Source organism: Ceratotherium simum, chromosome 26 (assembly GCF_057802395.1).
Source record: "Ceratotherium simum simum isolate JZ-2026a chromosome 26, ASM5780239v1, whole genome shotgun sequence".
Lineage (NCBI taxonomy): Eukaryota > Metazoa > Chordata > Mammalia > Perissodactyla > Rhinocerotidae > Ceratotherium > Ceratotherium simum.
This window is the reverse complement of record NC_141925.1, coordinates 35,886,554-35,912,833: the sequence shown is the minus strand read 5'-3', so window position 1 is coordinate 35,912,833 and position 26,280 is coordinate 35,886,554. Positions and strand designations below refer to the sequence as shown.

The window sequence follows — 26,280 nt, the reverse complement described above, 5'->3', positions numbered from 1 at the left end:
CCCGGCTCTCCCGCACGGGCCTCGACCTGCTGGGAACACTCAGCACAAAGGAAGAGGTGCCCTGGCAATGAAACAGCAAAGGAGAACTGGAGGGTGGCCAATCCTCAACAATGGTCAGTCAGCAAACACACACACCTCCTCCGAGTTTTTCTCAACCAGGAATCCTTAGTGTTCCCCCACTGGGGTGCACAGGGTAAATCCGGGGCACACAGGGCGAGGCCTTGCATGGCTGAGAAAAGAAGCACCGGGCAGAGCCTGTGTCATCCTACCTGCCAGCCCTGCCGGGACCCCTGGGGAGGGTGGGGGGGACAGTCACAGGACACGAGGCACCTTCTCTAACTGCCCACCTTACAGTCGAGCAAACTGATGCTGAAAGAGGGAAGAGAACCCCCACATCTTCTAGGACCACCAGAGAAAGAGGAACCACACGCCGGTGACCACGAGAAACCCGGCAAAGCTTCCATTCCCCAAGTCACCCCGAGTGTGGGAGTCAACAAGCAGACACCAAGATGGGGGCATGTTAACACAGAACAGGAAATGCACTTCTCTCTCTGGTTATCAGGAGACCCTCGCTTAGGGTCCCACAGCTGTCACGGACACCTGGACACTGTCTTCCCATTAACAGTCACCCCGGCCAAATGTGCCACAGAGAGACGGTGTCCAACCCCTCGTCCCAGAGAGCAACAGTGAGAGAACATTCCAGGTCCCATGCCCTGAGGTTCTGATACAGGCAGACTGCCCTGCTCGGGCCCTCCTAACCCCTCAGGTCAAGGAGTATCCCTGCCCAGGGTGCAGCAGACGCTCATCCTGTCAGATCTGTCACTGTGGATCATGTTTCGTCAGGGGTCCAGGACAGACGGGCCAGAGACTTCAGAGGAAAGGAGAGTATATTCCCACCTTCCTCCTCTGACTAATACAGCACTTCACACTGCTGCCATCACCAGCCTTTCTAGAGATTTCTGCTGTAGTCAGAACTCACTCTAAGCACCCCTTGCATTTCGGCTTCCACCTTAAAGCCACCCAACTGCTGGACAAGCAGCCCAGGTGCACGGACTGACCCTCAAGTCGACGGTCAGGCCAACTGCCACCACCCCTCTCCGTTACAAGCCACCCGACTGCTACGGCCAAGACACAAAACGACCTGGAACGGGCCCCTCTGACCCCTCCTCTGATCAAAACCCTGACAAAGTGAAAAGGGAGGGCAAATACAATATCTTTGCTTTTGTGCTTCTATCCCTGTCATCATTCCAAAGAATCTAGAATGATCTTTCCTGCCATTAAATCCACTTACGCTCCCTCAGAACTTTGCTATGTGTCTTGGTTTGGAATGCTGAGTTTGAGGTATTTGAGGTTGTTGAGATTCTGTAAAAATGAAACAGGAAGCCAGGCAAATACTGGAACTCATGACGACAATCTCTCATCACTTTGCTGAACGATTTTCTAAGATCAAAATAGAAAAGGCACATACAACCCTGTAGAGCAGGTGTTCACAGCCAACTTCCCTCTTGTGTTTCTTTCTACCTATCTGTACGACTCCTGACCCAGGTGAGAAGGGCCCCGACAAGACAGTGGAGCTCAAGGCAAGAGGACAATTCGGGTACCCAGCACATTTTAATTCTGTGCTTCATGGGCGTAGGAATAGCTACAGACTTTCCCCCTCAAAAAAAAAAGTCACACAGTTATTCAATGGGAAGATTAAAGTAAAGACCAGATAATTTAATCCTACAAACAAGACCCCTTTCCTTCGCTCTCGAATTCCTAGGCATTCTTTCGAGTTCATTTGCTGTCAGAAGGAAGGGTTTTTAATATCAGAAAGAACCTCTCTCTTCCAATACCCACATGGAAAACAAGATCAGAAACCAAATAAAAGTCCACCATGGAAGAAATCCCAGAATAATCCAATTTGGAAAGAATTTAATTAACAAAATAAAGCAGGGAAAATGGTCCAGGAAAGGCTCCAGGGAGAGGCCGGTGCTGGCCCAGCCCTGGCACGCCCTGGGGGCTCTTGGACCTCTCGGAGCAGAACCAGCCTCGACCACCAGAACCGCTCTGCGCGACACCACCTCCTCGGGTGCGCTCCTCATTACATACAGACTGTAAAAATCCCAACAACTGGACTTTGTTATCAAGTGGCTTCTAGCTCTCCTACGCTGGCTTGGCACAGTAATGCATGCAAAGCAAGGAGGTTTCAAGGGCTTCACCAAACAGTTAATTTTGGCAAAAAGAGAAAACAAACAAAAAGCTAAAATTCATAAGCAGGATTAAAAGCCACTGAAGTGAAAACAATGTATTTCTCAACAGTACGGAATGAGACTACAGCTACAATCTTTTTTTTTCTTTTTAAGTCTCTGCCATCCTCTCCCCCAACTCTGGTCAAAGTTCATAGCAGCATAACACAAAGTCCTCTGTCAAGCCAGTGTTCTCTGCTTCAGGGGTCAGAGTTCACAGGTCAAGTTCAGTCTGTCCGAAGAATCATGGGAGGATGCTCACTGTCTTCCTCCAGCCGCAGGGCACTGGCTTCATCTTCCAGACAAGCGCCGCCTGCTGCACCCAGCTCGTCTGTGTAGGCTGCAAAGAGACAGCGAGGTCACCCTCAGAGGCTGGGAGACAGAGAAAGCAGACCCTAGCGGCCACGTGGAGGCTGGATTTGGGGAACATGGTGGGGTTTATAAACTGCAGCCCGTACTAAGACTCTGAATTTTAATCTCTCTTTTGACTAACGAGCTTTTTGCATATTTAGGCAGCTCAAGATGAAGTCATTTATTGTCCAAAATTCATAAATGTCAAAAAGATGCCTGCACAGTAAAGAGGGGCTTCCCAGCAGCCTGGCCACACCGAGGACAGGCTGTAACGTCTCCTTAGTGACCAGGGAGAATGGAAGCACTTCCTGCACTGGTCACGTGGGACATCCACAAACAGAAACACTCAGTGTTGCCTCTTTCTAAGCGCCACTTCATCTCAGAGAGCAACCGTGAGAAGTACCACCTCACGTGGGAGCAAACCTGCAGGATCGCCCACTTGAGGTCAAGTTGATTTTGGGGGTTGGGGAAGGACGGCTCATGAGGAGTGGAAAGGTCACAGCATGGCCGCACTGGTCTGCACGACGAATGACCAGCTTCTGCAGCAGGAGGGCCCCTCCCACAGGCCCACCGTCCTGCCCCTGCTGCAGTGCTCCCTCTGCGCAGGGCCCTGGTCCCAAGGGCGTGTCCACGCATGCTTGCTGGTGACTACCCAGGTGAAGAGTAAAGACCGAGGACACGTGCTCCACAGGGTCAGAATTTAGGGTAGTAATACCTTATCTGAGAGGCAGCGAGGTGGGGGACAATTCATGTGCACCCACGGCAGCCTGAGCCATGACGACTATTTTTTCTTCAAAGATGAAGAAAACGAACTCAGCCTGGAGAATTGCCAACAGCTCGCCTCTGTCTGAGCGCTATGGCTCCCTGCCCACTGCAAAGTGGCAGGTGGGCAACTCTGACAGGGTGAGAAGCACAAAGCGTGGGGACCACCGCAGGAGGCCCATCCTCACCGAGTCTCGTCGGAGATGAAGGCACGTGAGTCCCGGCTGCGCTGTAGGTCTGTGTTACTAAGGGGCAGTCATGGGAGGCAGAGTCTAGGATTTCATTGGTTGTCTCCATACTGCCATCCAACCTGGGAAAAGCAGAGGAACACAGAAACAGTGAGGACAGGCAGGGGTGCAGGGCTAACACTGCCTCTCAGGCCTGGACACCGGACCTGCAGCAACAAAGGCAAGAGGCCCCCATTAGACGGACTTTAGCATGACTCCCTGGGCATCTGTCCACTCGGATTTTTACAGGGTAAGTCTGATGGAAAAAGTTATACCTAGTGAGGTAATCTTACTGCAGACTTAAGATTAATGATCATAAATAGACTTCACCATAAAAAAAAAATCACCTCCCACTCCCACCCCGATAATAAGAGTATTATAGGGGCTGGCTCGGTGGCATAGCAGTTAAGCGCACGTGCTCTGCCGCGGCAGCCCAGGGTTCACAGGTTCGGATCCCGGGCGCGCATTGATGCACTGCTTGACAAGCCATGCTGTGGTGGTGTCCCATATAAAGTGGAGGAAGATGGGCACAGATGTTAGCCCAGGGCTAATCTTCCTCAGCAAAAAGAGGAAGACTGGCAACAGATGTTAGCTCAAGGCCAGTCTTCCTCACCAAAAAAAAAAAAAAAAAGTATTACAGTATCGTTGTTAGAACTTTTAGATAATTAAAAAAGCAAAAACAGAAAAATCAAACCGCACCACTTCCCAATTAACAAACAGTAATTCCTTCTTTTCAAGAGAAAACCTGCCATCTCACAGTGAGAGAGCAGGCCTTCCAAGAACGCGTGCTACATGGTGGATGACACCATGTGTGTCATCCCTTTCTTCCAAAGTGTTAAGTTCCATCCCTAGCTGATCTCTAGGAATGTACCCCCTCTGCGGGGAAGGACAGTGTGGCACCGCCCACATCTACCCCTCTCTGGGCCCAGGTTCTGACTGGGACAGTGGCAGGGAGGCGTGGCAGAAGGAGCCTGCACCACAACCAATTCCGTCTGGGAATGGGAAGCCCCTAACCAACTCAGGTTCCATCCAGGAAGGGGTCCCTCTGTATCACTGGCCTTCGAGGAAACGAGCAAACACGCGCAGGTGGCCAACAGCAGCCTGGCTGCACCGAGGAGGAGGAGGTGACACGGGGGTGGGCCGACTTACTTGTGCTGTTTCATCAGGGTGCACTCGCCTCCTTCCTGGGGGTCCAGGTTGTACATGTACAGGTACCCGTCGGAAGCTCCCACCAATAATCGTGGAATCTTCTGAATTCTAGTGAGAAGAAAGAGCAGTGAAATTCTAGGATGGTGACTTTCACACCAAGTTCTTGTTAAACCAGCAGCCTCGCCTTTGGCACGGCTAGGGAAGAAACACCTCCCGCGTTCCAACACGAGCACAAATTTAGTTTCGTGTGCTTGACATATTATCCATGAGGAAGAGGATAAAGACCACGGCCACTGTGCTACTTGAGGCCGGGACGTCAAGGCCGAGAGTGTACTTGGTGTGAATGAACTGAAGCTCAGGAGAACAGGTGGGAACAAAAGCAGGTTCACACTGTCTCTGATTACTAGGGGTAGATATTTTCATAAACTTTTTCAACTATGTTAGTTACATAAAAAGGATGTAAAATAATGTTTATAAGATTCATAGAATCATAAAGATGTGCTATCACTGAATTTTCACGAGGTTCTTTTCCCGCATGGCTTCACTGTTCCTGCATGGACGATCCCAAAGAAGTTCACAGGACTCCTGAGCACTCTGAAGCTGTACTCCGGAGCCACACGGGGAGCCTTAAACTACGTGAAACTGCTACTTTTGTAGGCCTCGAAGGGTTAAATATTGGTAATCTCATATAGTTTTTGACTTGATGTTTTTCATTAAGACTCCAAAAATTCTTAACAAAAACAGAAAGAGGAAGAGATTTTGGGATCAGAGCATCACAGAGAAGGCATTCAAGGCTACTAACGGTGAAGGTGCACCTTGATTCCCTCCACTTCTACGTAACTCTGACTACATCGAAGGTCTAAGTGTGCAGGGTACTCTGGGGCCACGCCAGGCACTGTCTCTGGTGCTCTGTGACGTGGCTCCTGGCGGGAAGTACCCGGGGAAAAGGGCAAGGAGGCAACACCTGTCTCTACTCACGTGGCGAGTGAGCAGATGTTTTTGTGGCCACAGAAAGGCAGGCGGACGGTGGCAAAGGCTCTGCCCTGATTGAACATTTCTGTTACTTGGGAGGGCAAGTAGCTGGTGGAAGCCATGAGCACTTTCCCGAAGTACCCAGTCCAGGTGGTGGGCTCCTCCTGAGGTCTAGAGGAAGGGAACATAAGCAGACACATAAAGCTGGACTCTCACCATGAGAACGACCACGTCCCACTCACACAGAGGCACGTATCAGCCCTGAAACTTCAAAGAGAAATCTCCCATACTTCAGGAAAAAAAAGAGTGCAGGAAACAATAACCTCTTGAGACCCTGGGGTCATTACAAGCGTGTCCTCTGGGAAGGGCCAGAGGAGGAGGCCTCTCAGGTTTCACAACTTGGGAGAGCCACACTCGCGGCCCCATTAGATGTGGCAAACGATCAGGCTCCCGCCTTGTAGCAAATGTGAGAATGTATGGGGCCAAATTCATGATCCCTCCACCCCGATCTTTTTAACAGGAAGTCTGAAAACCTTATGAACACAAATCTCAAACTGTTATTTTCCTGTGGCCCATTTTTCTTGTTACTGTTCATCTTGTATATATTTTGTAAGTTATCTTAAATGCTCCTTGAGGACACAGAGCATGAACAAACAACACTGACCCTAGTGGGATGTTCTTTTTAAAATTCCAGAAAAGAAAAGAACCATCCCTGTCACCATACATATCCATCGCAGTAATACATAATTGAAATCAACTACTTCAAAAATGAAAACCACCTATGGGTAAGTGGAGACAAGTATTCATTCCAACGGGCAGTCTACTCATAAATGCTTTTGTGTATAAGGGAAGCGTTAGGAGGTGGACATTTGTACTGACCAAAAGATATCCATTTTTCCCCTTCATGCCTCACATTACGCCTTATTCTTTCAGCATACCTCCCACTTTAGAACATCACCTTATGGGGGAAAAACTTGTTTTACTGCTGAGCCTAGATTTGGTGACACTTATTCTAGAGCCAGCTCAAGGTCTTTATTGACAAAAATGTCTAAAGGCAGAACGGCGCCTGTGCTTACGTTTTCATCCAGTCAGTGGAGAAAGTGTTTTTTTTTTTTAAACAAACATATCTTTGCAACTCACTTTTCTTTCACAGTCTCGAGTTTGAAGATGTGCACAGTCTCAGTGTTGCTGGACGCGGACAGGAACATGCCATCCATGCTGAAGGCCAAGGAGCAGATGCTCACGCACCTGGGGACGAGTCGAAGGAGGTCAGAGTTATGCTGTCACCCGTAAACACTGAGGGCCACTAGCAACCTTCCTTTAGGATGGTCAAGTCACAGAGAAGGCAAGTTCCCATAATAGGCCTACTTGGGTCTACTGAGATCTTTCTTATTCCTCTTTAGTTGTCCTCTCAAAAATTTTTCTTAAGGAAGGAAAATGTTAGAAAGGTAATACCAAGTAAGAGTAATCCTTTAATATATCCTTAAACTGCCAATTTTCTTTCCAATTCCAACTAACAAAGGGAATCAGGACTTCACTAAACCATTTTTAGCTGAATTAGGCTGGATTTACAGCACTAAGGTTATTAAAAGAAAACTCAACAATTTAAATTACAGCAATTTTTAACACGAAGAAAGGTAAATCAGCAACCCTGATAACATTTAAGAATAGAGGAAAACTTTCAACATGCCGAGACTCTACAGTTGATCTTAAAAATCTCAAAGCCGTTGAATAAATCTGCATTTCCTCATAATCCTAGGAATACAAGGTAGGTTTAGCCCTGTCAAGAGTAGGGGTTTTATCTGATTCACTCCGTATTTACTGAGGGCTACAACGTACCCAGCAAGGTACTAAAGCCCTCGGGACCACCGAGGTGTGGTTCCGGCCTCAGTGGAGCATCCAGGGAGGTGCGTGTGCAGATGCTGAGTCTGCTGTCAGCAAAGGAGTGCTACAGAGTCACTGCAGAAGGCGCTGCAGAGCAGGGAGGGAAGGGTGACTTCTGCGTGAGGGTCAGGAAAGGCCTCTCCGAGGCACAGGCCCTAGAGCTGACTCAGAGGATCAGGAGGCCGCCAGGTCACAGACACGACGTTCCAAGCACAGGAGACGTACATGTAAGACCCCAGTGGAGAGACAAATCATGCCTCTGCAGAGCTGGGAGCAACAGGGAAAGGGAAACGAGACAGCTGGAAAGGAAGCACTGGGAGGCCTTGTAAAGCAAGGAGTTTAGAGGTTTGTAGTCGACCCTCCAGGCACGAGGAAGGCAGTGGAAGGTTCCAGATGGGTGTGGGCTCTAACTGTATTTACATCCTCCAAGAACAGCCTGGCTGAAGTCTGAAGAACAGACCGAAGGGGCCAACAGCAGAGACCAAGGGGGCACACAGTTAGGCAGGGACCTGAACTCGGGGGACTGACCCGACGGGCTAACATCTGCTGTCTAGCTGGGGGCATGACATGAGGGGGAGGAGCCAGCGTCGAGGCCCTCCGGCTAGGGCACTGGGTCCAGGGACAGTGGCCATATTTACCAAGATAGGGTGTGTGAGGGATGAGGAGCAGACGGGGCACATTCTGGCTAGCGGTTTCCCAGGAGAAATACGGGAAAACCGCAGGGAAGCAGCCCAGGCTATGTGCACAGCTGAGGAGTCGCCAGCACACAGACGGACAAGATGGTTTAGAAGGGTGTGTGGCTGTACACTGGGGGCGAGAAGAGGCCCCAGGGCAGAAACGAGATACAGGAGGAGGAAACGGAGCAGGAGCAGCAAGAGAAGAAAAACCTAGAAAGCTGTGGTGTGAGGAAAACCCAGGGAAAAGGGAAGAAACAAACAGAAGGAGGCTGTAACGAGGGGGCTGGGTGTTTGGCTTTGGAGACAGGCCACGAAAGTACATTTGCGCTGTCCATGGGAACAACCCCTTGGAGGAGAGGGAGCATGACAGACAGAGCAAGGTTCCCAGAGAAGGGGGACTAACGGCTACAGATTCCGGAACATTTCCTAAGTACCAGCACTTCCTGGCCCAATTCCCGAACCTCAGGGAGGTGGGTTCTATTAGACGACCGTTTGGGATGGGGAACCAGAGCCCCAGAGGTTAAGTAATGCCAAGCAAGGTCACATAGCTACAGGCAGGGCCCCCGGATCTGGCCCAAGAGCCTGAGTCCTGTGGCAGAGGGCCCAGGACTACCCAGGATGGACGCTCCTTCTCCCGAGCAGGAGAAAAGGAAGGGATGCTAAGTGCAGGCCCAGCAAGGATTGCAGACGGCTGGGCAAGTGGAGGGAGCTCCACACGGTGACATACGGTTTTTTTTTTTAAAAGAGCCAAAGCCATTTGCTGGGGTAAAGTGGGGTACAGAGGAACTAGTTATAGGTTTTCAGAGGAGACAATAAGACAGAAGCGAGCTGACCAGGTAGGAAGCTCTTAGTCTGTCACCTCAGAGCAGGCCGAGGAATCCACAGGACCCAGAGGGCCTGGCTGTGAGTTCTTCCACACTCTCGGGCCATCTGGCCATCGCTCTACAGTCAGGTGGGGTCACAGACAAATGACCTAGTTTGCTTTATGAAAAGGTCCCTTTACCTCCCATGACGAGACTCCAAAACCTCACCTGACCATCCAGCTGGGCTGAAAATGCTTGTCTTTTAACTAGGATTCCCAGCGTTTCTTTAAAGTTTCCACTTTTTGGTCACAGAGAACATGAAACTAAAATCCAAATAGAAGCTCCATAATCAACGTTTGGGGTTTATATACCTTACCTCTTAACTCCTCTCCGGAACTCAAAGAGTTTCTGTCCCTCTGGAATGGAAAATACCCTAATCACGGTCCCCTGGGACATGGAGAAAAGGAAAGAAAAAAGAATTGTAGCTGAGTAAAAACAGACTTCATCTTTTTCACATCAGACTCTAAATGAACCCTCTGGCACGTCTTCCGACGACACTGGTACGGGGCAGGGCAGAGGTTTCCCAGGCCTCTCTCGCCAGTGCCCCCGCCAGCCCTTTGCACAACCATTTTCACACATTTTTGCCACAAACACACCAGAATATTCCTCTGTTCTACTGCTTACTTAATATTAAATCTTTACTTTAAATCAACCCACTTTAACTACTTATTCTAAACACAGACAGCCTTGCAGTCAAACGTGGAATATAATAGTTCTATTTTTTCTAAGTCGTTTGAAGTCTCAACGATTAAAGATAAACCCTTTCAGCACGCACTATGAATTGGGAAGCACCACCTAACTCGATGTCTGACAGAGTTGAGGCCCTGCTGACAGCCTCTCCTGCTGCTTTAAGCTGAGTTACTGATCAAGGGAACTGATTAGCTGGAAATGTTACTTAATTGCCTAAAAAGGAACAAATCCAAACTAACAAAATGGTAAGACCTATATTAAGAAAACTTCTACAACCTAGACAAAAGAAAGACTGAATAAATGGTGAGCTACATCACTTCCCTGCTTGAAAGTGAACTATTTTGAAGATGTCAATTTTCCCTACCACTCCATAGGGGACCTGTGGCTGGGAAGGCAGGACCTGAACATCTGGGAGAATAAATACAAGAGAACGGCCAAGAAGGTGAGAATGAGCAGCACTTTCAACATCTCATCATTAGAAGACTACTAGGCAAGCTTTAGTAATAAAGTAGCACAAAAAGAAACAGACTGATAGAACAGAATACAAAAGCTTAAAACAGGCAGCATTTCAAATCTGTGGGGCAGGAAGACTTGAAATTCAACATTTAACCTCATACTGTACAAAATTTAGAAGGTTCAAACTGTTAAATATAAACACCATTAAGAACAACTGACATGTTTATAAATAGTAAAAAAAAAAACCCAAAACAACTATAAACAACCTAAATGTAGAACACCAGGAATTGTTTAAAGAAATGATGGTGGGCCGGCCCCATGGCTTAGTGGTTAAGTACGCGCGCTCCGCTGCTGGCGGCCCGGGTTCCGATCCCGGGCGCACACCAAGGCACTGCTTCTCTGGCCATGCTGAGGCCGCATCCCACATACAGCAACTAGAAGGATGTGCAGCTATGACATACAACTATCTACTGGGGCTTTGGGGGGGAAAATAAATAAATAAATAAAATCTTTAAAAAAAAAAAAAGAAATGATGGTAAATTCCTATAATGGGATGGAGACTACATAGCCATTAGAAATCAGGGGCCGGCCCAGTGGCATAGCGGTTAAGCTTGCACACTCTGTTTGGGCGGCCCAGGGTTCATCAGTTCAGATCCTGGGCGTGGACCTACTCACCGCTCATTAAGCCATGCTGAGGTGGCGCCCCACATAGAGCAACTAGAAGGATGTACAACTACGACATACAACTATCTACTGGGGCTGTGGGGAGAAAAAAGGAGGAAGATTGGCAATAGATGTTAGCTCAAGGCCAATCTTCCTCAAAAAAAAAAAAAATCAGGCAGCAGATAAAACGGGTCCCCTTTAGAAAATGTTATATTTAAAGACAGTGATTCTCTCTGACAGAAGGATACTGACTGAGTTTGTACTTCTTGAGAATTAGGGGATGAAATGGTGCATTCATATACAAAAACAACCATGGCAACTTTTCATCCTTGCAGCCTGAACTGTCAGATTCAGATGTACTTTTTTAACGGCACACCTACTGTGTAATACTCATTAATTAAGAGTTGTTGGTCACAGCCCGACTGCAGTTCCCTGAAAGTGGGATTAAGCCACACACCCTGGCGTGGCCCCAGCACCTAGTCTACAGTAGGGCTGAGGCCACTGGTGGTCTAATTCCACCAACTAAGAGGATTCTGTTCAAAAGCAAATCAAAAGTTTGCTCCTTATAAACCAGAAAAAAATCATTGTATTTTTACTAGCCTTGAAATTCCATCAAGTGCCTTAGGGCATAAGATTTAATAAAAAACTTAAAGATAAAACTTTGATTAATCAAGGGATAGAATTTCATGGCCATTTTGATACTCCCAAGAGAGAAAAAAAGGACAAGGTGATAACGTAATCGTCCAGCACAGTGTCTAAAGCAAAGTCAGGCCTGGAGTCCCAGCCTCCAAGCCGCCCAGCTGGGTGACCCTGGGTAAACTACTTAAGCTCTCCGAGCCCTCAACATAAAATGGAAAAATGTTCACCTTGCTAAGGGGATCCAATGAGGCAATGAATACAAAGGCTCTAGTCTACTTCATGACTTAAGTGAGCCATCAAGTGATCATTACTACAGAAACTGGGTCTGAGAGTCAAGGACAAAGACCCACGCAGGAAAGTTCAAGTACAACTGGGCGGCGAGCAACTGAAGAGCAGGTCCGGGCGCAGAGAACTGAGAGCTCCAAGGGAAAGAAGACCAGAGAGTGGGATTTTTAAAAAGAGTGGAACAAAGGAAACCGATGTGGCAGCCACGCCAGGAGAACGAGGACCCTTCAGCGTCAGGGAGGCCAAGAGAAGAGGTTAACGGAAGGGAAGCCAAATTCATTCTGTCCTGCAGGTGGAGAGCTTCAGAAGGCCACACGCTTTTAACCCAGAAATTCTTTTCACCAGACTCTCTTAAGTTAATAGAAATGCACAAAAAAGATTTATATGTAAGACAAATACACTATTATCTATATTCTAATATATTAATACATTATTAATATATTGTTCTAATATATTAATAATTCTCATATATTATTCTAATATATTAATAATTCTAATATATTACCAATATTAAAAATCACATTATACACAATATACAAAATATTATATTAATAATATATTATTAATTCTAACATTAATGTATTAGAATAATATATTAATAATTCTAATATATTAATATTAGAAACAATATACATGTCCCCTAAGGGTGATGTTTAAATAATAATCACAATACTGTACAGCCATTAAAAGTGTTTTTTAACTTGAGAGAAGTACAATATTATGCAGAGTGAAAAAAAGGATAATAAATTATACATAGAGTATGATCACAATTTGTTAAATAAATAGAAGAAGAATGAAAGGAAATACATTGAAACGTGTTCACGTCTTTGCTTTTTTATGCTTTTCATTATCTTCTAAGTTCTCTATGACCATGTACGTTAGTGTTACAGTTAGGAAGCACACTGGGTGAGCGTGTGGTTGCGAATGGCATTTTCGGCTCCCCTCTGTTTCTGCCTCTCCCACCACAAACGCGTTGGCTGGACTGTCGGGTGGAAGGCCGCTCCGTGGCAGCGACTCTCACAGCCTGACTAGCGGGCTGTTATCCGTGCTTCCCTGTGAGCTGGTTGATACAAAAACTTGTTTGATAACTTGACTGTGTGAATGGAACTGAAAGTTTGCTGGAACCTCTTAACTAGTTTTCCACTGGGCCACAGCAGACTTACCTTCTCAGAAGCAGTGGCGAGCTTGGTTCCACTTGCGTCAAAAGCCAGTGCTGCTAAAGGACTGTCATGAGCTGGGATCATGTTCGCAGCTCTCTGGAAGGGTCAACCAGTAAACCGTGAGTGCCACGCATCGAGACCAGGCCCCGTGCTACTACTGGTCATTAGGCTGAAAATGCCAATTAGCTGTGACTAAAACACCATTACGGTTAATACCAACACCAAATCCACTCCATTTACTGGGGTTGGGGGTGGGGGGCGTCCAAGGAAATGCTGCTCAAAACCTCAAAAAAAGCAAAGCAACTCATCCATAAAGTTTTTATAGTCTTGTCCATCCCTTCAAGCATGCACACTGCTAGGAGCTCAGCACTGTGGGAACACAGGACTACATCTGGAGGAGAACCACCCAGACACCTGCTTGGCCATTAAGAGGTAGCAGTGAAACTGTATTGCTGAGCTGAGGAAGCTGGGATGCCAAAGGCTCCATAGCACCTGTTTTCGGAAAAAGGTCCATTTTAAAGAGCCATCCAGGTACAAAAGGAACCTCACCAAATTAATGGTGTCGAAGACTTGCACCTCCCCGATGGTCGCACTGCCCGGGTACGCCAGGTAACAATTGTCGTTGTTTATGGACAGTGCACACAAGCCTGTGAGACACACACGAGAACGAACGCACGGTTAGGTCAAGAGGGTTTCCTTTTTAGTTGTCAGACGTAATTTAGCATGTTCTTCACCAAGAATATAGAAATCAGAGAGCTCTGGCACAACCTTGGTCGTTGCATTGTTGGGTTTTTTTAAGCTCCACACCCCAGACTGCCACCTCAGGGGGTAGCGCGATGGTAAGAGGAGATTAAAGGCCTTTGCTTGGAACTGATCAACAACCTCACAATTGGAAGCTGACCAGACCAACGATTTAGGTGGTCACAAGACCAGCATCTGAAGGAAGGTAGCTTGGTTTAAGGTCAATACTTTTAAGATCTGTATATATCTGTGGAACCTATAAAAAGAAAAAATCTCTCTCAACTCCAGCCATCTTTAAAAGGAAGAATCAGAAAAAAAGGACTGTCTTGTCACAATTAATTTACCTGCAGGGTTGGGGGGGGTCTCCCTGATGGTGTGCAGGACCTTCATGTCCCTGATGTTGTGTATATAGAGAGACTCTTCCAGGCACACTATTAGCCTCTGGAAAAGAGAGACCAAAAACAAAGAAAACCAAACATAAAGAAAGAGCCAACAAAATGCACGCTCCCAACCTTCAGTGAACAGACTCCTGGATAAGACACTCCGTGGTCTTTCTAGAACACCACGCAGACTGGACACTCACGGCACTGGTCGCTACCAGGCAGCTTGCCTGCAGCACCATGCTCCCCATCTACCAATTAAGTGGTGCCCAGAGCCGGTGCCTGCTCCCACGACCGTTCTGCTGGCTGTGCTGGGACTTCTAGCTGCGATTTATTCAAATACTTAATTCAACACTACAGAAGCCCGTCAGCTACAGCTGAGAAAACATGGTTTGTTTTGTTTCACTCTCATGAACACCAGGTTGCTTGCCTTGGACAGGTTTGGTGAAGGTGAGCTGCCTCAAAACACTGCTGTTGAATTAGGGTGGCAAGATGAAAGTAAAAGTCTAGAGATTTTTAAAAAAGTATAAAAATTCATTGTGTATGCAGATTACTTTGCAGGTGTCTAAGCTCTTGCTCCATTTTAAAGACGACGGATGTGCTCGTAGCTGATGCATCAAGGGGATGATTCATGCAAGAAAGACAACTTGGTACGCACACGGCTCTCCGTTAGCTGGTACATGAATGCACATCTGTATGTTTTACGTTTAAAAAAACGTTCAACGTGGTATGCCTTATAATTTCCCAGTTTAACCAACTGTTTCAGTTAATAGACCAATTCCCAGTTTCAACCACGTCAGTGGGCCTCCACTGTAACTACCTTACCCAGTCACGGCATCTCAGAATCCACTAGCTGCAGTTACGTAAGTTCCAGACCCGGCCGCTGAATGAGACTTCCCTGCATAGAACACTTCGTGGTAAACAAAAAATGCTGAGGGACCTTAAGGACTGTGCTGTATTTTGTGAATAAGCAAAGCCATGTGACAGTCCCATGAAATACACTCAAGTGCTAGTCACCAAGTCCACACTCCGGTCCAGACAATCTTGTGAGTTTTGGGGAAGATACAAGGAAGGAATATGTGCTTCTTTTTAAATTAAAAGCTAAATGAAAAGTTTAAAAAAGGAAAAAGAAGATGACTTTTAAAGATTTTTAAAAGTAATATTTATAAAAGCAAAAGCAGATAGATAAACTATGATTCAATTCTACCGATAAGTATATGGATATAGGGAGAAACGACAAGGCTCGAGTCTCGAAGGATGAGTGAAACTGAGTCTGGCAGCGAGCAAGGGCATTCGTCAGGAACGGAATGCTTTGAGCAAACTGCTGAGATGAGAAACAGAGAGTCACGTGGGGTGATGTGGGGTGAGGTGAGCAGGTGCAGGGGCCAGAGGGCTTGGGGCCCCAAAACAGCCAGCTAAGGACTGTTGGCTTTGTCCTAGAGGCACAGGAGGAAGCTCTGGAACAGCAGCGACAGTCAAAGCCAGACTGAAAGCACCGCGCGTGGGACAGAGCCCACCTGGCGGTCTCCCCTGCACAAAAGCATTACCCACCTGCCTGTTCAGCTTCACGGCCAGGATCGTGTTGGAGTAGCTGTAGTTGCAGATCTCAGTTCCTTTCTTAAAGTGGCACACTTTCAGCTTCCTAGGAGCTTTGAGGCTAACGATAGCCACTAAGCTGCTTGAGAACAGTCGTTCTACGATGCACACATCTTCAGTATCAGCTGATAGGAGAACAAAAAAAAATAGATATACGTATCCCTGTCAATAGGCACCATCTGCTCACACACATGAACAAGGGTCTAAATGTAGACGTATGTAAAGCAGGGCACTACTGGGCTACAAGGTGGGCGTTCGGTGATGGGGCTGGGCTGCGGGCATGGTCCCAGAGCACAGGCAAGTATGAAGATGAGCTCTGGGGGGCCAGCCCGGTGGCGCAAGCAGTTAAGCGCACGCGCTCTGCTTCGGCGGCCCGGGGTTCACAGGTTCTGATCCTGGGCGTGCACTGACGCGCTGCTTGTCAAGCCATGCTGTGGTGGTGTCCCATAGAAAGTAGAGGAAGATGGGCATGGATGTTAGCCCAGGGCCAGTCTTCCTCAGCAAAAAGAGGAGCATCGGCAGATGTCAGCTCAGGGCCGATCTTCCTCACAAAAAAAAAAAAAAAAGATGCGCTCTGGGGCAGACAGACTGGGGTCAAATCCACCATTTAAGAGCCACAGAAAAACCACTCACAGTGTCTCCTGCATTCTGTATGGAGGATCCACCCTCAGCTCAAATGCCACCTCTCAGAGAGGACTGACCCTCTGACCACTCTGTCAAAGGGAGGCCAGCCCTCCTCTCCTCTTTCTCATTATCTTCTTCACATCCTCCCTGGCCATCACCTGTAATCACCTTTATCTGCTCCCTGGGTACTCCTTATACACACTCTGGAATGGGGGCTCCACGAGGGCAGGGGCCTCACTTTCTGCTCACAACTGTCTCCCTGGCCCTTACAGTACCTGACACAGGACAGGCCCCCGAATATTCTTTGAATGAGTCAATCTTTCTAAGTCTTGCTTTCCTCATATGTAAAATGGGGATCACAGCTACTCTACAGTACTGTTAGGAGGAATTATAGATACCAGCCCATAGTCAGCACTCTATGCCCATTAGCCCCCTGTTCCCCACTTAAAGCGGGGACATTCTCTACTTAAAAGATTGTGGATTAAAAACACTGTGTGTACAGCATCTTGCACAGAAAGTAGCAGATACAGCAGACCCTCCACAGGTGTTACTTCACACCTATCTCCACACATACCCCAATATCTCCTTGTCCTCCCTTTGGTTTATTACTAAGTCTCTAGGGTACGTTCAGATCTAGGAGCAAAGAGAATTCTGGAATGTAGGAAAACCACAGAGGCAAGAATCTAGATAATTTTCACATGCAGTCTGTCTTTACCTACGCTACAGGAAGATAGCGGAGCCAGGTGTGTCCAGCACGCCCCCTGTCATTAATCCCACAACAATCTGAGGCCACACTCTCTCTATCTGGACCTACGCAGGGCACAGAGGACAGAGACAACCAGACGGTGCGGCACAGGGGACCGGGAAGTTCTGACTCTCTGGAGCCTCAGCAATGTCTCCACTGTACACAGAATGCCCCTATGTGAAATTCACACAAAGGACAAAGTGCCAAGTTTCCTGATTCCTTTCAATAAACTCTGTCGCTGGATTTAAATGGTGTAACTTAAAAGCACATTTTAGTTTAGAAACCAAACTACCACATAGAGGGAAAGACTAAGCTCTCAGGGCCCCCTTTATTAAGACATATACTAGTTGTAGGAAAATGCACGGTCTCAGTCATTCCAGTGTGGATCTGACAGCCTCACGTGCTCGGCACAGACTAGGTGCTAACACAGCGGGTGTCAGGTGAAGAGTCACATCCAAAGTGGCATAACACACACTCATAGAAAACAACTCAGATTCCACTGTTACTCAGACTGGACAAGCAGTAAAACCAAGGGCATGATTCGAAGCTCTTTACAGCAGTTTATTCACAGTCACTTTGACACAAACATACTCACTTCTGTTTCCTGCAGCAGCAAACTAACCTTTATTCAAAAAAAACAGATGCAAGTCCGAAGTTTCTCAGCCTGGCAGCATCTCAGAGGAGCCACAGTCCCTCCCAGGACCTGACCCTCGATTGAAGGGCACAGTCAGAGTGATCCCAGAGCACATGAGGGGGAGGATCTTGGCCTGCTTTTACCGACTGATGTGTCTCTAGCGCCTGGCACACTGCCTGGCCCATGGCAGTGCTCGAACACCAGGCCAAGCAAACTCAGAAGAAACTGATACATAGCCCAGAATGTCGATTATTGCAGTAAAAATACTTCCCTCAGGACCAGATACTTGCATTCTTTCATCAGCCCCATTTTCTCTCAGGAAATTGACGGGGCTATCAAATTATGACCAGAAGCCTGCGTGGTGAGCAGTGGATCTGGTGGATCAAGAAGAGCTGGGAGGACAGTCTCCAAGGCTGGTGCCCCAGTCTGCCAGATGCATTTCCACAAGGTGGCCAGCTGCTCCAGTCTGGGTGGACGAGGGCCCCTTCGCCATCACTGTCCAACATCTCACTCTTCAGGCTCCCCCTTTCCACTTAATAACTGTTCGGGGTGCACTTAATCAATTGCATTCTCCATTCACTGTAGCAGTTACCATGTTACCACTGGTAATCTGGACAATTGTTCAGCAGCGGTGTTCCCTGCTAGTTACCACGTTACCACTGGTAATCTGGACGATTGTTCAGCAGCCGTGTTCCCTGCCAGGCCCAGTGTCCAAGACCAAGTCCACAAGGAAAGTGTCTGCCCTTTCACGCTGCACCCCCAGGTCTGGCCCCGCCTGGCACAGGAGGAGCTGATTACACATTTGTCAGATGATTGAAAACAGACCTCATGATTAGATTTGGGGCATTTCCCAAGCTTTTCAAAATACCACTAAAAAAAACAAAAACCCAAGAATCTCTTGAAATGGGTCATATCCAACAAATGGGCTAATCTTATCATGACAGTCCATTTTGGTGGTGAAGTGATATGGCCCCCAGAGCTACATCTAAGCAGTAAAGCTGGTCTTGGTCAAGTACAACTGTATTCATTCTAAGACAGGCCCTGGACAAGCACCACAGTACCACACATCCAAGTAAGTGCTGGGACGTAATGGGGACGAGGAGAGGTGGGCCTCTCATGAAAATCAGAGGGTGACAATCAGATTCTCGTCTTGGCACTGCTGTTTACTAGTTATAAGACCTGGTACCAATTTCCTCAACTGGGAAATAAGAGTTGGACTTTCAGCTTTATTAGTTCTAGGACTGGGGCATACTAAAGGAATCTGGTATATGCAAAACTGATTTTGATTAAACAAGTAAATTTTATTTAAATTCACTGGCCCCGTAAGTTAAGTGAGTGGTAAAAAGAACTTATTTCTAAATACAGACAATCCTCATTATTCACAGATGCTTTATTTGTGAATTTGCCTAGTTGCTAACGTTTATTTGTAATCTCTAAAATTAACAGCCACAGTGCTTTTACAGTCACCCATGGATATAGAGAGAGTGGTGAAAAATCTGAGTTGCCTGATGCACGTTCCCAGCTGAGGCTAACAAGGTGACATTCTGCATTCTTGCTTCCACTCTCACACTGTAAACAACTGTCCTTTTCATGGTCTACTTTTTGCTTTTGGTTGGTGATATTACAGTTTAAAATGGCCCCCAACCACCTGGGGGGTATTACGTTAAGTGAAATAAGCCAGACAGAGAAAGACAAACACTGTATGACTTCACTCTTATGTGGAATATAAACTAACACACGGACACAGAGAACTGTTTAGTGGTGACCAGGGGGAAGGGGGCAGGGGGGTGGGCACAAGGGGTGAAGGGGCGCATATATATGGTGACTTACAAATAATAATGTACAACTGAAATCTCACAATGTTATAAACTATTATGACATCAATAAAAAAAAATTAAAAAAAAAATGGCCCCAACCAAAGTGCTGAGGTGCTGGCTCGTGTTCTAAGTGCAAGAAGGCTGTGATGTGCCTCAGAGAGAGATCACGTATGTCAGGTAAGCTTCGTCCAGCATGAATTATAGTGTTGCCACTGTGAGTTCACTGTTAATGAACCAATAATATGTATTAAATAAGATGCCTTTAAACAGAAACACACATAGAACATGGTCATGTATTCATCACTTGATGAAAACACTGTGACCAGAGGCTCACAGGAACCTAACCCTAGGAGCAGTGGTTAGTATTCGCTAATTCAGTGTTCACGGCAACTTTATAGAATATAACTATCACAAATAACGAGAATCCACTGTATGTTCTTCAAGGATAGATTCCTACTGCTTTGTTTGATACAACTTTATTTTTACTTTACTCATTCAACACATAATTAGATGCCCACTGTGAGTCACTGCTCCAGGCACTGGGGACACACTGAGTGGTGAACAAGACCAAGTGGCCGCCATCGAGCTGAGGCTGAAGAGAAATGGGCCCAGGGCTCTGGGTGGCACTGAAACAGTTCAAGGTCAGGCAAGGAGGAGGGCCAGCAAAGGAGACTGAGTAAGAGAGAAAAACCATGCCCATACGATGTGGAAGCCAACAGAAGAGAGTGTCTGAAGAAAAAGCAACTGGTCATCTGTGTCCAGTGCTGCTGGGGCTCAGATGAGACAAGAACATCCACTGAATCTAGTAATATGGACATTATCCGGAGACCTTGACCAATTCTTATTTTATTTTATTTTATTGAGGTCATACTGGTTTATAACATTGTGTAATTTCAGTTGTACATGATTATATATCAGTTTCTGTATAGACTGCATTTTGCTCACCTCCAATAGTCTAGTTTTTATCCATCACCATACATATGTGCCCCCTTACCCTTTTCGCCCTCCCCTCCCCAACCCCTCCCCTCTGGTAACCACTAATCTGTTCTCCTTATCCATGTGTTTGTCTATCTTCCACATATGAGTGAAATCATACGGTGTTTGGGAGACCTTGACCAATTCCAATGGAGAGGTGGAGGCAGAGGGAAATGTGAAAGAGAGGTGAGGAAGAGGAAACAGAACTTGGGCAACGAGGAGGAGAAGTTGTGTTATGAAGAAATGCGGAAACATGGGGAGCAGCTGGAGGGATATGCATGGTCATATGTAAGGTCAAATGTATGATCTGCATGGTCAAGGGAAATTTCTGTTTTGAAATAAATGAGCTACTAGATATATTGACAGAGAGACTGATAATGCAGTAGATGCGAGAAAACTGAAGGAACAAACTACTTAATAAATTGGAAGACGGGGCTGGCCCGGTGGCGTAGTGGTTAAGTTCGCCCGTTCTGCTTCGGTGGCCCGGGGTTCGCCGGTGCGGATCCTGGGCGCGGACCTACTCACCGCTCATCAGGAGGCGGCGTCCCATGCAGAAGAGCTACAACTCTACAACTATGACACACAACTATGTACTGGGGCTTTGGGGAGAAAAAAGAAAAAAAGAGGAAGATTGGCAACAGATGTTAGTGCAGGGCCAATCTTCCTCAAAAAAACAAACAAAAAATAAATCGGAAGACAATGAGATCCCGTAGGAGGACTGGTTTTTTAATAAGATGAAATCTCTTTTTTCCCATCTGAACAGGAGGGAAATGAGAAGATGGTACAGATGCAGGTGGGTCGGTCATTTGAAGGAGAAAAGATAAGGCAATTCCATGCTGAAAGTATCGGTTTCTCTCTGAAGCATGAAGAGTGGTTATTAGCTTTGAGGGGCATAGAGGCAGGAGGTTTAATGAGTGAAAACAGTACGAAACAATCACCTCAGAGATAAGCAAATACAGTCATTAGAAAAATGTAGGACCACTGGCAGGCACTGGTGAGTCTCCATTTGAGGTTGTGGTAATAAAATTCAACCAGTCAGGAGAAAAATCATATCAATTCAATAGATGCAGAAAAATCATGACAAAACTCAATGCCTATTCATAGTAAACACTTAGAAACCTAAAGATAGGAAGAAACTTCTTCAATTGATAAGGACATTTATGAAAAATCTAGAGCTAACACCATACTTAATGGTGAAAATATTGAATTCTTCCCTTTAAGACTGGAAACAAGGCAAGGATACCCACTCTCTTCACTTTATACTGGAGGTCTTACACATTGCAATCAGGCAAGAAAATGAAATAGAAGGCACAAGGACCAGAAAGGAAGATGTCAAACTGTTTCTATTGTGATTTTACGGAAACTACAAAGCAACTATCAGAACTAATGAGCAAATTTTGCAAAGTCACAGGATACAAGGTTAAAATACAAAAATCAATTGTATTTTTATAGACTAGTAACAAACTGGAAAATGAAATGAAAAAAATTCCATCTACAACACTGTTAAAAACCAAAACATTAGGAATATATGTAAGAAAAGATGTTAAGACCTTCATACCAAGCCCTACAGAATATTACTAACAGAAATTAAAGAAGATCTATATAAATACAGAAATACACCATGTTCATAGATTGGAATATTTAATACTTTTAAGATATCAGTTCTCCTCAAATTGATCTCTAGGTCCAGTGCAATCCCAAGCATAATCCCAGCAGACTTTCTTGTAGACAATGACAAACTGATTTTAAAATCAGAGAAAGAAAGGATCTAGACTATCAAGGCTATCTTGAAACAGAACAAAGTTGAAGGGCTTACATCATGTTACTTCAAAATTTAGTACATAAAGCTACAGTAAACCAGACTGTGTTACTGATATAAAGACTGACAAACAGATCAATGGAAGAGAATAAAGAGCAGAAATAGACCCACTTTTTATAGGATTGTTTTTAGGCACCAAAGCAATCCAATGAGAGAAGAAAAATCTTTTTGACAAATGGTGGAACAACAGGAATCCTTCAGAAAAAAAAATAGCCTTGACTCGTATCTCACTCCACACACCAAAATTAATTTGAGATGTATTATTGAACTAAACATTTTTAAATCAAAGCTTTCAAAGAAAACATTGGAAAATATCTTCACAACTTTATAGTAGGTAAAGGTTTCTCAGAAAAGACACAGAAAGCAAAAATCATAAATGAAAAAAATGGATAAATAAGATTTCATCAAAATTCAAAATGTTTGCTCAAAAGACAAGACAAGTCACAGACTAAGGAAAAAGTATTCACAAAACGTATCTGACAAAGGGCTGGTATCCAGGATATTTAAGGAACTCCAACAACTCAATAATAAAAAGACAAAAAATAGGTGGCCAGCCCTGTGGTGCAGCAGTTAAGTGCACGTGCTCCACTTCGGCAGCCTGGGGCTCACAGGTTCAGATTCCGGGCGCGCACCAACGCACCGCTTGTCAAGCCACGCTGTGGCGGCGTCCCATATAAAGTGGAGGAAGATGGGCACAGATGTTAGCCCAGGGTCAGTCTTCCTCACCAAAAAGAAAAGGAAAAGACAAACAACCAAATTTAAAAAGGGACAAAAGATCTGAAAAGACATGTCACAAAAGATATACAAATGGACACCAAGGACGTGAAAGTGCCCAACATCACTAGTCACCAGGGAAATTCAGGTTAAAACCACAATAAGAGTAAGATACCATTAAACACACATCAGAATGGCTAAAATTAAAAAGACTGACGACACCAGATGCCAGTGAGGCTGTAGAGCAACCAGACTCTCTCTCACACAGCACTGGTGGGAACACAAACTGCGACAGCCACTTAGGAGAATCTGGTAGTTTCTTACAAAACAAAACACACGTTCCACTCCTAGATATTTACCTAAGATAAATGAAAACATAAGTCCACCAAAAGATCTGTACAAGAATGTTCACAGCAGCTTTATTCGTAATAGTGAAAGCCTGGGAAAAGCCCAGAAGTCCATCAACAGGAGGACAAACTGTCATATATTCATGTACTGGGCAACTGAGACACGCAACAATAAAGACGAATCTCAAAAACATTACTCCGAGTGAAAGAAACCTTATCAAGAGCACATGCTGCATTTATACGATGTTCAAAAACAGGCAAAACAATCTTCAGTAGAAAAAAAACCCAGAACACTGCTTGCCTGTTACAGGGTGAGAGCACTGGGAAGGATTGCAGGAGAGTATGAACGAACTTTCTGGAGTGACGGTAAACCCTGAGAGGAGTTCAGGTTACACAGATGTATGTATTTGTCAAACACGGAATGTTTACTTAAGACTGTACCTTCCGTTGTATGTAAATATTACCTCAAGAGAAAAAAATGAAAATACTGACCTCTAGTTAGTAACACACATGCTGAAGTAGTTATGGGAATATGTACTGATTTCCACAATGTACTGTGAAAGGCAGACACACACAAAATAAGATGGATTGATGGATGGATGTGTGATAGGATAAGTAGAGAAAAATGTTAACGACAGACTCTACATGGTGGATACAGGGGTGTCAGCTGTAAAATACTTTCAACTTTTCTGTGTGTTTGAAAATTTCCCTTAATGAAATGGTGGAAAAAGAGGGGACGGCCCAGTGGCATAGCAGTTAAGTTTGCACGCTCTGCTTCGGTGGCCTGGGGTTCAGAGGTGCGGATCCTGGGCGCGCACCGACTCACCGCTTGTTAAGCCATGCTGTGGCAGCGTCCCATATAAAAGAGAGGAGGACGGGCACAGATGTTAACCCAGGGCCAATTAATCTTTCTCAGCAAAAAGAGGAGGACTGGCAATGATGTTAGCTCAGGGCCAATCTTCCTCATAAAAAAAAAAATGGTGGAAAAAGAAAAGGGATGTATTATTCATTTGCTTAAATGAAGTGTAGAGAAAGTAAAAAACTAATGGGTTAGGGTGTTTGCTTATCTTTCCTATCTAACTATAGGTTTGAAATTCTTTTTATTGTAATGAAAAAAAAAGCAGATGGGATTTCTTTTAGAATTTTAAAAACAGAACGGGGAGGGGTGGGGGTGGAGGAGCTGCATAGCTATTTTTACTGCAAATATTCCTAAAAGAGAATAGTATAATGAACCTCCACATACTCATCACCTACACTGAACAAATACTAACTTTTTGCCACTTGGCTTCAAGTATTTTTTTCTTTTCTGAAGTTTCAAAGAGAAGCTCATCATCTTGAAATTTCAGCCCTAAATACTTCAGTACGTCCCTCTAAATAAGTAAGGACGTAGGAAAAATATCTTTTCCACCCTATGAATAAAAGTGGGAGATACCTTGGGGCTGGCCCCATAGCCTAGTGGTTAAGTTCAGCATGCTCCGTTTCGGTCGCCCAGGTTTGTGGGTTCGGATCACAGGCGCGGACCTACACCACTCATCAGCCATGCTGTGGCAGTGACCCATATAGAAAAAATAGAGGAAGACTGGCACACATGTTAGCTCAGGGCTAATCTTCCTCAAGCAAAAAAAGAGTAAGACTGGCAATGGATGTTAGCTCAGGGTGAAGCCTCCTCAGCAAAAAAAAAAAAAAGTGGGAGATATCTTACATCAAAATCAATTCCAGGTAGATCAAGCATTTCCTATAAACACAACAAGGAAGAACTAGAGGAAAACCCCGAGAACCAAGAACATTCTATGTACCCGGAACAGGAGAAGCCTCTCTAGCACTCAGAGTCTTACAAAAGGAGACAGATACACCTGAACATACAAAAACCCAAGACTTCAGAACAACAAAAAGACCATAAACAAAGTCACAAAGCAAAAAGCAATCCAGAAGAAATATTTGCAACCCATGACAAATGGCTAATTTGTTTTCAATCAGTAAGAGACAACTGATCTAACAGAAAAGTAGGCAAAGGAAAGAAATAAGCAGTTAAATTAAAAAAAAAAAAAAAAAGCAAAGGACTATATGAAAAAAAGAGTTCCATTTCAGTTATGATTTAAGAAATGCAAAAAAGGCAAGTGAACATATTTTTTACCCCAGACTTGCAAACACTAAAATGGTTGCCAGGCCAGTGCTGGAGGAGGCGAGGACGCAGGCACTCACACCCTGTTAACAAGAGTACAGACTGGCACTACCTGCTCTAAGGGCACCTTGGCAGCGTCTATCAATTTCACAGTGTTTATCTGTCAATTCTCTCTCGCCAACTCTAGGAATTTATCCGACAGCTGCACTCACAAGTGGGCAAAACAAAGATGCTCACCCAGCAATTCCACTCCTGCGGGTATCTGTCTACTCAAGAGCAATGAGAACGTGCGTGCACACAATCACCTGTACACAAATGTTCACAGCAGCACTATTTACTACAGCTCCAAAGTGGAAACAACTCAAATGTCCACCAACAAAATACTGTATATCCATACAATGTAATGTTACTGAGCAATAAAAAGAAACGAAGTGCCAATACGTGCTCCAACATTCTAAGTGAGAGAAGCGAGTCCCATACGACTCCATTTATCTGAAGTGTCCAGGGGCGCAATCTACAGAGGCAGAAGGTAGATTAGTAGTGGCCCAGGGCTGAGGCGGGTGGAGGAAAATGGGGAGTGACTGCTAATGGACTCAGGCTTTCTTTTGGGACTGACAAAAATGTTTTAAAATTCGATTATGGTGGGTATATTTACAACTTAGTAAATATACTAAACCCCAATGAGTTGTACACTTTAAACACGTGATTTTTATGGCATATAAATTATCCCTTAAAAAAGCTGTTAAAAAAACACACACAC

The 26,280-nt window shown here is 45.4% G+C and overlaps 1 protein-coding gene across 1 annotated transcript in view; it reads right to left on the bottom strand.

Moving 5' to 3' along the window:
• Positions 1 to 1,897: 1,897 nt before the first annotated feature.
• Positions 1,898 to 26,280, bottom strand: part of WIPI2 (WD repeat domain, phosphoinositide interacting 2) — a 36,953-nt gene continuing 12,570 nt past the window's right edge. The window contains exons 3-12 of the mRNA XM_004440878.3: positions 15,679 to 15,848; positions 14,092 to 14,188; positions 13,556 to 13,653; positions 13,010 to 13,102; positions 9,430 to 9,500; positions 6,830 to 6,937; positions 5,696 to 5,860; positions 4,718 to 4,825; positions 3,530 to 3,651; positions 1,898 to 2,568 (exon numbers count right to left, since the gene is read on the bottom strand). Coding sequence (XP_004440935.1) covers positions 2,456 to 2,568; positions 3,530 to 3,651; positions 4,718 to 4,825; positions 5,696 to 5,860; positions 6,830 to 6,937; positions 9,430 to 9,500; positions 13,010 to 13,102; positions 13,556 to 13,653; positions 14,092 to 14,188; positions 15,679 to 15,848 — 1,145 coding nt within the window. The 3' untranslated portion in view covers positions 1,898 to 2,455. The remainder of the gene's footprint in view (positions 2,569 to 3,529; positions 3,652 to 4,717; positions 4,826 to 5,695; positions 5,861 to 6,829; positions 6,938 to 9,429; positions 9,501 to 13,009; positions 13,103 to 13,555; positions 13,654 to 14,091; positions 14,189 to 15,678; positions 15,849 to 26,280) is intronic.